Genomic DNA, 15,199 nt, shown 5'->3' on the forward strand with positions numbered 1-15,199 from the left:
GTCGAGGCCCAAGGACAGAACCATTAAAGCTGGTACAAAAGAAGCTGGAAGGTTTCGAGTATCACGCTACAAATCAACTGGGGCATACCAAAAGATGTGCTGAAAAACAAGGCGAAGTCAATCGAACAGAGACATCAAAAAGAAGAAAATGCCGCCCACGACGCCGTCAGGACTTCACTACTGCATGCAATAGAAGTGGCAGAGGCCGCTGCAACTGATGATGCAGCCTGTCGTACTGACGAGCTATTTCGCTCAAGTTGCAACCAACACATTGCTCAGGATCTAACGTGTCAATCTGAGCATGCGATAGTGCAGCTATCGGATTCCAATACATCGACTGGTGCTGATAAAGAACTTGCAATTATTTCGTCGCTTGAAGAAGAAAGGAAGTCACCCGTTTCGACAGGAAAAAATGAAAACGTTATAGTCAGTCAGGAGTCGGCCTTTATATGAGTGGCTCTCAGAGATCTAGGGTTCCCGCCCTGCTACTAAATTTTATTAGAGTCTATTTTACTATGAGTTAAGTCGATCTTGCTTGTGAGCTTCCTCACCGCTACGTCTACGCTAGTGATGGTAAAGACATAACCCGATACAAGCATCGTTTATGTCCACAGCGGCCACAGACTCAGGGGATGTTTCATTTATGACATTGTCAAAGTACTTCATCAGATCTTCTGAAAAAGCGTTGGGGGTGCTGGCTGAGGTCCGCTGCCGTAGCTGGCTCTGGCGTCGCTGGCACCAACAACATTCGCGACATCACTTTGTCGTAAATTGGGTTTTATCTTGGCAAAGTGTCGCTCTCCATTGGCAGTGTCAACACCCTCTGGATCTGCATTGCACACGTTGTCGTTTGAGGAATCCGTCAAAACCTTTGAAGTTGGGATGCAAGAAAAGCTATATCTCTAACACAAACGAGCACTTGTTCATCTCCTGGCGGTCTGTGTACCGAGAGAAAAAAACCGCTTGTGGGAGTGGTGTGGGGTAGTGTGCGAGTGGGCGAAGTCAGAGAGTAAAATACTCGGGCCTGGAGGGCATGCGGATTTTCTCCGTAGATCGATAATCTCGCTATTCCTTTAAACAGACTAAAGCCGAGATACGCAGCTTGTACAAGCCAATAAAACTTCGACTTTATTGGCGTTTTCACCTTGACTCTTGATATTCACCTGCGTTATGGGCTGCAGGAGAGACAAAATCTGAGTGAGATTTTAATAATCTCTTTCAAACGGGAATCCAGCAGGTAACTTGGCATTTGCTTGGTGGCTCGAACTCGCGGGGCAGTCGACGCTGATGCATTACGGTAAGTTCTATCGTGCGTTTCACTAATTTTGCTGTGATAATTCTGTCGTAATTTTATTCCCTTTTTGGTCGTAATTCTTTTCACGACTTATCTAATAACATCCTAATTATGGGTTATTCCTTTGCGGTAGAATTGGTAAATTCCGTCTACCCGAGGTAGTTTCTTTATTGCAGTCTTATATACCTAAGACCTGCTATCAATTACTTACAGAATTTGTGTCTCTGTGGCGTACCTTGTGCTCGCTTATTTTACATCAACTACCCTATAGCCCAGCGCACGAATTCATACTTAAACGAATCGAAATTTTCCGACGCCCGCAACCTCCCGATCAGAAGTTCATTGTTTAACCACCGCACCACCTGGTGATAGTGACACTGGTTTAGGATGGAATAATCTATTAATAATCCCGTCCGACTGAAGATAATTAGGGGTTGAAACCCGCCAATCTGCTGGAATCCCATAATAAATGCTGATTGAGTGCGTTAGGGCCAATCTTAGGCGAATTAGCATTAACCCTTTCGTGAGCACATATCTTGATGCCTATCCAGAATCTTTGTAAAACGCAGCATTTTGCCGCGTTTTGACGTGGTGATGAGCACCCCTGCGACATCCGAACCTTAACAACGTGACAGCCGCTGTTTCATTTTACAGTAGGTTGCCCCTAGAACGCGGCATTTTGCCACGTTTTGCACAGAAATATCCACGTCGGTGATTGGGCAAAAGAGCGCGCTTGTCAGATTGGTTTAGACTGGCCAATCAGAACCATCATAAAATATGAATTTCCTAACGTCAATTTTCCCATCCCATATGGATGAATATCATCAATTCTCCGACCCTACTTAATTTTAGTATTGGCATTAATCACCAATCATCCATTTTTATTTACTAGACAGCCAATCGTACGGTCTTGACAAAATGATTTGGCCAATCCAAAGGCTAAGGGTTAGGTTGAACCTCGTTGGAGCTGGCTCCGACATATCGGGTCGGAGAGGACTCGGGAAATATGGATATGCTCTTACAAATTTCAATATGTAGGCATATCAAATGCATAAAGTCATTTCTCCGACTTCTCCGACCAGTGCAATCATTACCACACATTAGTTTTAAATCTTACTTATTATTAATATGCTACGATGTAGTAGTAAATTTTAGAAGACGTGGGTAGCAGCGCCACAGGGAGCTTGCTCGTCATTAGGAGCAAGACATGCAACATCCCTGCGTGGAGATCCATTATTTTTATATTGCGTAGAGCATTATGTAGCAAGCGTCAATTTAAATGTACATGTATTGCCTTATTAATTCTTGAGCATATCGACTCGCTGCCTCCTGTGCACCGCCCTGCCGCACTGCCACCGCTCTGATGCCGCCCTGCCACCGCCACCGCCCTGCCGCTCTGCCTCCGCCCTGCCACCGCTCTGCCGTACTGCCACCGCCACCGCCACCGCACTGCCATCGCTCTGCCGCACTGCCACCGCCACCGCCACCGCCCTACCGCTCTGCCGCCGCCCTGCCACCGCTGCACTGCTGACCGCCCCCCCCCCCCTCCTTTTTATTTGTGAATACATTTTCAATGTGGCCCACAGTTACAAAAGAAAACTTAATATATTTGTTTTAAGAGTTACTGACTTAGATGTGTCGCCATTTATGTACAGGTCGGAGGTTGTCGGAGGTCGGAGATTTTATGTTATGGTATCTGAGGATAGACATGTGAATCGCCGAAGTTGGGAGTCCCAACCGAGTCCAAACTTTGGACTCCAAAGGCGCTATTGGATAATGGCACCAACTCCGGTTATCACTTACTAGTATTGATCACCATAGTGCTGGCGTCGTCATGCTATAATATTGGTAATATAAGTCGTTCATTGATTGCTACAGTGGACGTGCGTCTGCTAGCGTAGGTATGCCGAATCGCTGCAATCAAAATGTGTATCACATCTTATTGCCTACCTTTTGTAATAGGATAGCCGAGTATATATTTTGTTCTAAGTATTGACTGGTCCAACCAAGCATATATCTTGTTTTACGTATTGACTGGTCCAGCCGAGCATATATCTTGTTCTAAGTATTGACTGGTCCAACCAAATATATATCTTATTTTTTGTAGTGCTAGAAGTTCGAGCTTGCGAAACTGAAGAAACAATTACTGGGAAATATAATACATATTTAATCTTAGGTTTGATAGCGAGTCTATTACTTTTGTTCTTTCATAATTGATACGATGTGAGACATTCGTTAGAGCCGTTCATTTCCTAATTTATTCCGTGCCTCCCATGCCGGGAAAACGCGCGCTGGCAAACTCACAGCACGCCAGACGAAAGCGACGCCGGACACGAGGCGAAGTTGGCGCTCATAGTAGCCATGCTATTCCTTTGGCGTCGACATTAGACTTCCATGGTGTGTGGAGAGAGCTGAAGGCGGCTGGATGGACGTCCAAGCCGCTACAAGGCCTTAACAACAGATACCGGTATGTGCTTCCAGGTTGCACTGCAAACGGAAGAGAGGGCAAGGATTTCTTGCTTGGGGAGGAAGGCGTGTTAAACCATTTCGTGCAACATTGTCGGTACCACATCTTCTCTGTAATGACGTCGATTATGGCTCCTAAGCAATATAGTGACCAACGTTACATGTACAGGTAACCCCCAAGTTGTGCATGAGAGCGAGGGACAGCTGCCCCAGCCAGAAGCAGATACAAGACCATCCACCACAGCTGACCATCAGGTAGGCGATCCTCCTGGTCGGCGACTTGGCAGCGGTATCGCGAGTGGAGAGCATCTCGCTGGTCGTGGTGATGGTGGTCGCGCAGCTCGCGTAGCTGGTCGTGGTGCTGCTGGAGGTGATGTCGTGGATGGTCCCGGTCGTGAGCATAGTGGTTGTTCCGTGCAGGGCCAGCATCTCGCTGGTCGTGGTGATGATGGTCCCGCCGCTCGCGTAGCTGGTGCTGGTGGAGGTGATGTCGTGGATGGTCCCGGCCGTGAGCATAGTGGTGGTTCCGTGCAGGGCCAGCATCTCGCTGGTCGTGGTGATGTTGGTCCCGCCGCTCGCGTAGCTGGTGCTGGTGGAGGTGATGTCATGGATGGTCCCGGTCGTTAGCGTAGTGGTGGTTCCGTGCAGGGCCAGCATCTCGCTGGTCGTGGTGATGTTGGTCCCGCCGCTCGCGTAGCTGGTGCTGGTGAAGGTGATGTCGTGGATGGCCCCGGTCGTGAGCGTAGTGGTTGTACGTCAGGCGCAGATTGGTGGCCTGATTATATTCCCGGTCGTGTTGTTAATATCACTCGACGATGTCATGGAAGTGGCATTGGCGAAGATTCGGTTCGCCATCAGCGCCAAAATGCTCGGTCGGTTTGTGTGACACTGACACCAAGACAGAGCGCGCTTTGTGCAGATCGAAACGACGGGAGCCCATTAGCATCGACTGAAGCCGCATCAAGTACTGCATTTCACAATCGCACTCCAACCACACCAAGTATTGAGCATCTCTTGCTGAAGAAGATGGTGGCATTTTCGCCGTCAAAAGAACCGTGGATGCAGAACCACAAAAGCAAAATTTACAGGTGTGTAGGCACCGCCTATATTGTGGGTCGAGTATGTCGACGTATCAAGAAACCAAAGCACGGGGCTATTTTGCAAGTGATGTGGCTTGATACCCAGTTTCAAAATGCTGTGGAAGCGCTCACAATAGCGACTGTACAGCGGGGTATCGATAATTATCAGGCTCTGATGCGCTTGCCTACCAAGCCGGCATGGAGTGATTTGACGGATACGGTAGTGGAGGGGGAGCTCAATCTAGACTTACCACTTGACGAGCTCGAAATTGCGTCTGATGAAGAAGATTACGAGCAATGGAATCCGGATCGGATTTTGCCGGCGAGTCTATCGGAGGTTGAGGCAGTGAAAAGCATGCGCTTTGAGCCCGAAGTGGAAATGAAAGCTCCCAGCGACTTGTACACTCACCCAGATGACAGTACTACGACACAATTACTACTTGAAAACAGACATATATTTGCTCACTCGGCCTCTTCGAGTTTTTTTCGCATACATCCCACTTTACTTCTGGAAGCAAGTTGTCCTAGAGACCAATCAGTATGCAGCTGCGAAGGGGGTTAGAATCACCAAAACGTTCATCATTGAGGAACTTATGACCTTTCTCGGCATCATGTTTTACATGACCCTTACCGACAAAGGAGATTATTCTAACTATTGGGGGCAACAGACTGAAGATGCGATTTTTGGTGGGGCATCTGCCAGTTTGGACACTGTGATGAGTCTGTGTAGATTCAAGTTAATTCGAAGTTTTTTTAGTTTTCGAGCTGAGCCTGGTGTCGCGATCGAACGAGATCCTGCAGCACGAATTCGACCCTTGTTGAATCTACTCAAAAGTACCGGTGGAAAATATGTTGAAGTAGGACGTAATCTTGCTCTGGACGAAGCCAGCATTGCTTGTCGGTCTCGCTACGGGCGGCACCTCATTGTCTACAACCCACAAAAACCGGGTGGAAAATATCATTTCCGAATGTACGTGGTGTGCTGCTCGACCACATGGATTGCTCTGAATTATCGTCTCCACTGCAGCAGTAGCCATATTGCTGATCGCCTGCAGCATGTAGTAACCCCAGCCGAGATGCAGCAGCTACGCGAGGAGTTAGACGGTGTCCAACAAGTTCGCAAGCATGTAATCGAAGTAGTACGGCCCTACCTTCATTCCCGTCGGATTATTAACATGGACAACTACTATACAAGTGTCCAATTGTTGATGGATCTACGTCTGAAAGGATTGTATGGACGAGGAACAGTGCGCGGGGGGAGCAAGCATTTTCCGAAGCACACTATCCTACAAAAAGAAGAGTCCACACGGGGTGATTATCAAGGGTCTGTTGATGTTAATCATAAGGTGCTCGCAGCGTCCTGGTGTGACGGTAGCATTGTGACGATGGTCACGAATGCTGATCCGTCCACAACAACGACGGTAACTCGCCGAATCGGAGCATCAAGTCTCCCGTTCCCGTCTCCAACCTGTATTAGAGTACAACCAGCATATGCAAGGTGTTGATCGGTTAGACCAGATACGTGCAAGATTTCCGCTCGCTGACGGCCATTCCTTTAAACAGTGGCATAAAAAATTAGCGCTGGCACTCGTCGATATCGCACGTGCCAACGCTTATTTGACTCGTCGAATGGCAATTGATACTTCAAAGGATCGAGACCCCCACAGAACGTTCATTACGGAGTTAGTGTCTGAGTTGATTTCGGGAAAATGGAAGAAGCGCCGAGTGACGGCAAGATGGCTTATGGTAGCAGCATTGCCAGAGAAACGGGAGCAACAGGGTGTGTTACTCCACCAAGTAGTGGCTGCACTGTGGCAAGTGTTTCCAGTCACCAAACACAGTGCGGTGTGATGTCTTCTAAGCAACTATTTAAGGACAAGAGCAGAAGAAAACGAGAATGCGAAGTTTGTCGCTATGAGGGCAGGTACCCGACGAAGGTAACCGATCGCTGTCTTACGCACTCAGTGAGCATTTGCAGGGTTGCCCATGGTGACGCCAACACTTCATTCACCTGCCCGCAGAGCACTTAGACATGCTGGGATAAGTACCACCGCTTCTATCTCCCCAAAGGACTCTTCAGCAAGAGTGGGAACATATGCAGGTCTTCAGTGCTGGCCACGCTCAAGGCACAGCATCAATCCGAATGGGGCACTGCAACACAACATCCTGCTGATGATACAGCGTGCCAGCAATATACGCAAAACCAGCAAAGTGAGTCGAGCCACCAATGTACACCATGCGAACAAATTGAATCGAGCCCCCACGCTAACCGAGCCAACAATGTCCAGCAAAGCCCACCTAGCCAGTCAAGTGCTTTGAATCTATACCACCAAAGTCCAGCGAGCCCAGCGATCCAACACAGTAAGGTCGTGAGGCAAATTTTTCTATAATAGTGAAGTATGAGTAAAAAAACACGATTTTCAAATTCAGGGTATATATCTTGATTAAAGTATACTAATCATAGCGGTGCTCATTCGGGGTAACAAAGACGCCCCCTCAGGCAGCGACAGCCACAGCAACAGCAGCACGGCGCTCACTGTTTTGTGTGCCTTGCAAAGATAGCAAGTTATTAGAAATACCACAAAATCACCCGCTGCCGTCGGCGCTCAACATGAAAAACGAGTTGCTGTACGGACGACATTCTGGACGCCACTGCCGTGGTTTCACTTCCGCATGCATTGGGATCCCTTATTCTATACAGTTGTCGCCGGTGGAATCCTAGACGGGCGATGGCTCACAATTCTGCTGCCGCACTTGGTACATGTAGATAGGGATACACTCGGACTTCCAGCTTGCGTGACCGTACGTAGTATGCGTTGGCACCCACTTGGCGCAAAACCTTCTTCAGCAGGATTCGCGATGACGCGGGCAATAGCGAGCGGTAGATATAATCAAACGCGCTCTTTGCATCAAGCTCAGCTCCTCTTCGACAACGAGCCTAGCTGATTCATCAAACCAAAATTATATAGAAAAATCACTGACGCGTCCAGGAAAGGTGGTGTAGTCGATAAAGGCGTATCGAGGACTTCCCCTGGAGCAAGAAAACTTTATGCAGTAGTAGAATTCGGAATGCATATGCTCGCAAGCAGGATACACCTCTGCTGACCAACTCCGGTCGTGTTTTGATGCCCAAACACTGACGTGCCTTCGTCTGTACCGCGAACTGAGCCGCCACATTCCCCAACCCAGCTCCAACATCTAAGAAGACGTCATCATGCCGAATGTTCCCAATCATCTCAATTATTTTTGAAACCGCAGCAGGAAGCACCTCACCTGCGTTCTCATCTGTCCTACCAGCTTGTTGTCGAACCTCGAACGCCGATACAGTACTAAAAACATCACAGATAGTTCGTTCCGCTTGACTCGGTGCTTGAATATGCAAACGTTTCTCATAAGGAGACGTCGTTCTCACTGTCGAGAAAAAAAAGCGTGGGAACCGCGAAATATCCATTCCGTAGGCTCGCTTGAGTGCACGCAGCCGACTCTCAAGGGCTTGGGCCGAATACTTGCCCCGCATGGCGCGTGCCACCTCCTTCCATTGAGCTCGCTTGCGCTGGGACTCATATTCAAGCGCAAGCACAACAAGCCTTTTGTCTTCTGCATCGGTGAATTTAGTCCACATAGCAAAATAGGAAGAGAAGTGGAGCCTAGCATGTCACTTGAGTTCATTATGCTAGATATCAACTTATTTTCATTATTGTGAATATGGATGACTCTCAAATGCCCTGCCGTCTTAACAGTATGTGAAACGCAATATGCATGTCATTTGCACTTCCTTCCCAACGCAATATTTACACTAAAGTGGACGTAAAAGGTGCACTGTATTGCAATATTCTCTTTTGAAATTCACAAGTCGAGCAAAAACAGCATCTACCCACAGTTATCTGTAGCGCTCATTGGCTAAAACAAAACACGGTTGGAGTTTTGTAGAACGCGGCAAAATGCCGCGTTTGACCACGAAAGGGTTAAATAAAGTATGTTCGTCCTTTTATGGATCTAATTACGCCTGAATTAACAGTCCACCCGCCATAGTACTGTAATTAGTATTTGTAATATACGCTGAGCTGACATTCTGAGATAATGAATTTTTCGCAGGCGAGTTGATACAAACCGCACAACAAACTATTAAGGGGATAAAGGTTAAAAAAACTATTTTAATACAGATAAATACCGACACTCGAAAGATTTTGGTTTCAGAAAAGTTGACTGCTGCTACCATGTAGTAAAATGAATTTCTCGTTCGAATCAAATTGCGGGGTAATTACTTACACGGATTCCAAAGCAATATAATATATGGGCATTTCGGTGTGTACAGTTCTGATGTATATTCATGCCACATAATGAATGGCTGTCACCTCTGGCTGCATGAGGGTAATCACAGTAACGGCAGGTCCTCAAGGATATCGGTCATCTCGCTTTGCTAAGAAGCGCAGCTCGCCGTTGAAACGACAAACCTCCGTCTCACCTCTCACCTAGTACGCCAGCTACCTATTTCGGGTCGAAATTTCGGAGTCTGACTAAGCCCTCAAGAAATTCAGAAACGATTGAACTCACGTGGAGACCATGCAAGACAAGCGTGGTGACATTCAGCATCCTTTCGGTACTCAACTATCCGTGTCTCGCAATGGCGAAACTAGGACGAGCTTCCGGGCGGTGACAGTGGCACCGCATCTTGGTTCAATACCGAGGCGAAGTAGTAGCGTACTCCACAACATTCGTGGTCGCTCAAATCCGTTTTCACCTCATGTCAGACCCCAAAGAGCACACGATAAAGCAGCTCATCACGACGCCCAGAGAAAATCCCCTACTAAAGCAGACGCCCAACGAGTGAGGAGTTTTACGCAAGCCATTCGAGGACGAGCAAGCGAGCCCCTCCGAACACTTGACAGTCTCGCAGTGTTACGACAGGATAGTGACAGATCAAGCGACGGACAGCACCTTTCCTTGGAGGCTCCAAGAGCAGACTCGAAGGGGTTGCCTCGTCGAAGTAGCTACGTGCTAGAAAGTCGAGCCGATCGACTGAGTAGCCCGACAAAATCTCGTCGTCGGACTACGTTGCTGACGAATTTTCCTGACGGATCGAACATGATTCTTAAGCCTCCGGGAACGATCGAAGGTTCACCAGAGAAGAAGAAATCCTTGGCTGGTCCTAACGTGAGTACAGTGCCTACTGCGTCACAAAAGCGTGATGCATTTATCGTCTCCTTACCGCCAAAGCCCCAACGACAGCCGAGCATTCGTGTGACCACTATGACGTTCTTTGGATGCTCTTTCTCCCCGCTCTACGATTTCTGGGAACGACTGCAAGTGAGTCACTGTGGGCAATACTCAGTTGAGCGTATGCTGGCACTTGATGAGTACTGCCAACGAGTATCTATCGGACGAGTATTGACAGTATGCTCGCTCTTTCCCTTGGGCCCATTACTGGTCATCGTGCTCACGGAATTTATGCCTTTGCAGCCCGTGGAAAAGGGGCCTCTAACAAATTACGTCTTCTGGATACGACATACTCTAATGGGGATTTTGATATTGATGTGCGCCATGATGCAGGCGAAAGCTTGGATTCCTGATATGGCGATGACGATTCAGCAGGTTCTTGCTGTGGCGATTGGCTCTTCAGCAGTGTACACGGCGTCGAATATCGTAATCGCAGATTTGTGGGTTTTCCCGATTCCTTTTCTCGTGGTGGCAGGTGCACCGTTGATGTTCATCATCTGGGCGATTATAAGTCGAATAGTGCTAAGACCGTGTCCGTTGGAAGGCGTACAAGACGGAGATTTCCGTGGACGTCAGTTTTTGCTGCTAACTTCTGTGCACGCGTCACTGTTGGGACTTTATCCAGCATACCAAGCCGTTTTTCTCGCGCTGGAGGGGCTATTACAGCTAGGAATGATCGCACTACTACCTGCAATTAACCTCGCGCTGAAAAATCTCCAGACAGCGATCGGGTCGCACCTGGAAGATAATTTACCGGAAGTTATTATCTTCAGTATCGACGTCTTCAGTGCCATCTACTCCGTTCTCTGTATGCACAGCGCAAACTCGATGAAGATGGTCGCAATTACGATGGTTTTAAACACGACGGTCATGTTTCTATCGCTGCATGGGATGAACCGTCGAGTCGCACGAGCCTGTCGGTCCTTCCAGTTGATGGAGCGCCAACTAGAAAAACTCCGCCGACGACAATCCGTTCTCGACTCTGTGATTACTACGGCCGGCAACCCGGCGCTACTTAGCACTCTAGTGGATACGATGCTAAGGTTACTACAAGCACCGGGGCAGCTGGACACTACTGAGCTTCAAGCCATTCGACTGTACTCGGGTATGCCGCTGCAGCTCTCCGATACAAATGTTGCCTTACTCGATAGTCTGGCAGCTCGATCAGTGTACAATAACAGTCGACGGACCACTGAGTCGGTGTCGGTAGCTCGGATGAAAGAACGGTACTCGTCTGCAGCGATGGAGGGGCGACCTCTTCGAGCCTCGGAAATACCGATACCTGCACCGTCTCATTCAATCATAGTTCGACGGCTTCGAGGGGCTGCGCTGGTAATTCCAACTACCAGATGGTTAAGCTCACGGATCAGCACGCGAACGAGTTCTCGTCTGAATGATTCTGGTCGATTGCGGTCTGAAACCCGCCAGAGTACAAGCAAAAGTACAGAGTCGGATGAATCGGAAGTCGAGAAATTACCCTCGTCACTCTCGTCTCAGGGATCCGCCATTGGCATCGACATCGAGTCACCAGCTCCAAAGATCTCGCAGCTCATAGACGCAGCGTCAATTCCAGTTTTTCGCCCCAAAACTCGTCAGAAATCGAATCGACGTACTATTCACAACTTGTGGCAAGAGACTTCGGAGAAGCTACTACCGCTCGTGTCGAAGAACAACCCCGTTATCGGGGTTGTACTGGATGAAACTCGAAAACAGAATACCCGGGCCATTAAGCAGACACTTCAGCTGCTGTTTAACAACGAGTACATCGGACTGATTGCGTATACGCAGTGTATTATACCTGTGCTGTATCTGCTGTACATGCCTGCGCTGCAAGCGATGCCTAATCACGTATACTACCCGACGCATTATCGATATTTTGGAGACGCGATCGAATTCGAGGAGCGGATGACGGTGGTCGGTATTCTCGCGCTGTTGCAGCTGCTCGTGCTCGTGTCGCTGCAAGTTATTGTGATGAAACGCTTCGGTATCTCGACAATTTACCAGGTGGCGTTCGTGTTAGAGTCCCGGTTTCTTTTGCTGCAGGGTCGAGTCTTGATGTGGCTTATATTTGCAGTGCAGTCGACGCTTGTACACTACGGTAGGTTTCGTCTGCTTCAACAATTTAGCTCTGTTTTTGAGGGGTCTGATGTGTATTGAATTAGGTGTTGATTATACTTTTCACTTCGACTGGCTCAAGAAATGAGAACCGATAGTCTAGATAGGATCTTACTTAGGGGAATAACATGAAAAGTGATTTTTTGAAACCAATGGATCAAAGCTGGACGCTCTGAAGTCATTTCGCATCTGTAGTTGCCTGTTTGATGTAGGTCAACCAATTGACACTGTCGCTCTCAGAAACGCTCAATACTATTTGTGACCAGCAGGGGACTCCGCGAATAGAACCCCGCCACTGCCTCAGCTCTTCCTCTGATACCGAGCTCTTCTCTGGCTCACTTTTTGGGGGCCGGGTTGATATGCCCAGAAAATGCGGTACAGCAGTGGCCCCGTTCCCAGTCCCGTTAGAAACTCCAGCTTCAGACCGACCACGTCTCTGTTGTGAGCGACAGCAGAGCCAAATTGTCATCGAAACGTTGAAATTATTCGGGAGTTTTCTAGGCCCTCTATATCATTTATGGGAACGACTTCAAGTGAGTCATTGTGGACAATACTCGGTCGAACGGATGCTGGCACTGGAGGAATATGGCCAGCGGGTATCGCCTATTCGTGTGGCTGCAGTGTGTGTGCTGACCCCATTATCCCCGTTGTTACTAGTGGTAGTAGTGGCGTATCTCCCGCTTCGCCGCGCTGCTGAAGGTCCTGATGCAAACTATATGTTCTGGATAAGACATTTTATCGTTGTGGGGTGCGGCATACTAAGCTTTTTAATGCAAGCCAAGGCGTGGCTTTCCGAACTTCCATTAACCACAAGAAGGGTGTTAGGTATTACCGCCTGTAGTACTGGGATTACTATTGCGTTCGACATTGTGCTGGCAAAAGTGTGGGTTTTCCCGGTCCCGTTCATGAATATGATACAGACTCCACTAGTACTCCTAGTCTGTGTTGTCAGTACGAGTCTCGTGTTGGGTCGAGGAGTGCTCGGAGACGTGCCAGACGCTGAATTCCGAGTGAATCGATACTTTATGCTCACGATAGCTCAAGGGTCTCTAGTCACGATCTACCCTGCGTATCAAGCGCTCTTTGTAGCCGCGCCGAGGGTTATTCAGCCACAGCTAATGGCTCTGCTAACACTTGTGAACGTCGCAATGAAGAACGTGCTCGCTGCGTGTGGAGCACACTTGGAAGACCGACTGCCAGAGGTGATTGTGTTCTCCGTGGACGTGTTTAACGCTTTGTACTCTGCTCTTTGTATGCGGTGTACGAATTCTCTCAAAATGGTAGCGATAGTTGTGGCGCTTAATGTGATGGATTTGGCCCTCGCTCTTCACGGGATGAACCGACGATCGCGCGTGGCACTAGCGAACCGAGCAATTCAACAGAAACGACATCAAGAGCAACGATTGAGCGCTAAAACGGTAGGAACGGAGGCTCAAGAAGAACCGGAGCATTCGCTCGGAACTCTATTCCAAGCCACTCTGAAGCTTCTCCAGCTACCTGGCCAACTGGATCCAGCAGAACTGCGTCAGATCTGCCTGCTCTCCTGTGCTGAACACAACGTATCGGAGGCTAATAAGGCTCTTCTGGCAGCTCTAGCTGCTCGATGTGTTTACCATAATGATCGACGACCAACTGCTCTACGATCAATGGCAGAGCGCAAGTCCCGCTATTCCTCCACCGCCATGAGTGGGCCAGAGCTAGGAGCTGAATATTTCTCAATGATTGCAAAGCCTCCCTCTCACTTCACACAAAGACTGAGGGAAGCAGCGAGACTGATACCGGAAGCAGGGAAACGATTGAGTGTTCAAATAAGTGCTCGACTCGGCAACTCTTTCGGGTTTCGGGTCGATAGTCGTGAGCAACTTAGTCAACAGAAGGAGGACGCGGACGAGGAATCCGACACGGACAACTTCGACAGCGACACAGCGCCACAGGAAGTGACCGAACTTGCGTCATCTTCGCCTTCTTCAAGACGACAATCACATCACACGGGGCCTGGCACGCCTACACCAATCGAGTCATTCTCGCTGCGAACACCGGGCCGGACAGAAACCCCACGTAAAATTTCTCAAGTGACGCCGTTTGCACAAAGAGTCTCATCAGTACACAGTGGATCATCTCGGAGGATTTCAACACAAATGGGATCGGGGTCTTCCAGACGAATATCGACCCAAATACGGTCTGGCTCTTCGCGAAGGGTGTCAGCTCAAGCTGACCCTGCGACCTTGACTCAAAGTCGTTCAGGTCGACGGTTAATGAACCATTTAGGCTCGAGTAGTTCTCGAAGACTGGCAGAGTTTGTCGCGGTGTCTACCAAGCTGGAAACTTCTCTCAAGTTGCGTCCTCTGTTGATGCCTGGAAACCCGGTGATAAACGACATTTTAAAGGAGACTAGAAAGCAGAATACGGTGGCTGTGAACCAGACACTTCAGCTGTTGTTCAACAACGAGTACCTCGGCCTCATCGCGTATGCTCAGTGTATCACCCCGATGATTTATATGGCCTATACATGTACAATGGTCATGCAAGGGATGCCCAACCGCGAATTTTACTTGAACGGACACGATCTGGAGGACCTGGAAGGACTTGCCCAGCGATTCAGTGTCATTGCGGCATTTGTGGTACTTCAGACGACGATTTTGATAGGTCTACACCTCTTTGTTAATGTTCGTTTCGGGGTTTCTACACTATACCAAGTGGCATTCGTATTGGAAACTCACGCGCGACTTGTTCAAGGCAAAATCGCCACGTGGCTCCTGTTTGCAGTGAGCTTCATGTTGGAACACTACGGTAAGCCGATAGAAGGAGGGGAACAATTCTGACACCTTACTGAGAATCGATCTTGTGCTGTATAGGCGTCGATTTTTCGTTTCAATTCCAGTGGATGCACACACATGGACCACCACCGCCTCCACGTTGATACCAAAAACTATTGGCGCTCGTCATATGCGTGGACGCTGAGAAATCATAACGAGTCGAAATCAGTATCAATGGATATGTTAAAGAGTTTAACTACATGTACTTGTAG

The 15,199-nt window shown here is 48.6% G+C and overlaps 5 protein-coding genes across 5 annotated transcripts; 3 read left to right on the plus strand and 2 right to left on the minus strand.

Moving 5' to 3' along the window:
- Positions 1 to 2,592: 2,592 nt before the first annotated feature.
- Positions 2,593 to 4,700, minus strand: PITG_15597 (uncharacterized protein; the record flags this gene model as incomplete). Its single annotated transcript, XM_002897689.1, has 5 exons — positions 2,593 to 2,813; positions 3,098 to 3,131; positions 3,599 to 3,658; positions 4,010 to 4,463; positions 4,570 to 4,700. 5 exons carry the CDS (start codon positions 4,698 to 4,700, stop codon positions 2,593 to 2,595), a joined length of 900 nt encoding a protein of 299 aa, XP_002897735.1.
- Positions 4,701 to 7,813: 3,113 nt separating this feature from the next.
- Positions 7,814 to 8,461, minus strand: PITG_15598 (uncharacterized protein; the record flags this gene model as incomplete). Its single annotated transcript, XM_002897690.1, has 4 exons — positions 7,814 to 7,870; positions 7,934 to 8,129; positions 8,177 to 8,208; positions 8,252 to 8,461. The coding sequence occupies 4 exons, from the start codon at positions 8,459 to 8,461 to the stop codon at positions 7,814 to 7,816; spliced, it is 495 nt and encodes a 164-aa protein (XP_002897736.1).
- Positions 8,462 to 10,179: 1,718 nt separating this feature from the next.
- On the plus strand, positions 10,180 to 12,339 carry PITG_15599 (uncharacterized protein; the record flags this gene model as incomplete). Its single annotated transcript, XM_002897691.1, has 3 exons — positions 10,180 to 11,437; positions 11,690 to 12,299; positions 12,322 to 12,339. The coding sequence occupies 2 exons, from the start codon at positions 10,180 to 10,182 to the stop codon at positions 12,211 to 12,213; spliced, it is 1,782 nt and encodes a 593-aa protein (XP_002897737.1).
- Positions 12,340 to 12,737: 398 nt separating this feature from the next.
- On the plus strand, positions 12,738 to 14,112 carry PITG_15600 (uncharacterized protein; the record flags this gene model as incomplete). Its single annotated transcript, XM_002897692.1, has 2 exons — positions 12,738 to 14,022; positions 14,090 to 14,112. 2 exons carry the CDS (start codon positions 12,738 to 12,740, stop codon positions 14,110 to 14,112), a joined length of 1,308 nt encoding a protein of 435 aa, XP_002897738.1.
- Positions 14,113 to 14,522: 410 nt separating this feature from the next.
- PITG_15601 (uncharacterized protein) lies at positions 14,523 to 14,940 on the plus strand (the record flags this gene model as incomplete). Its single annotated transcript, XM_002897693.1, has 2 exons — positions 14,523 to 14,867; positions 14,908 to 14,940. 2 exons carry the CDS (start codon positions 14,523 to 14,525, stop codon positions 14,938 to 14,940), a joined length of 378 nt encoding a protein of 125 aa, XP_002897739.1.
- Between the last annotated feature and the right edge of the window lie 259 nt (positions 14,941 to 15,199).

The sequence above is a fragment of the Phytophthora infestans genome, genomic scaffold, assembly GCF_000142945.1.
Source record: "Phytophthora infestans T30-4 supercont1.42 genomic scaffold, whole genome shotgun sequence".
Taxonomy (NCBI): domain Eukaryota; phylum Oomycota; class Peronosporomycetes; order Peronosporales; family Peronosporaceae; genus Phytophthora; species Phytophthora infestans.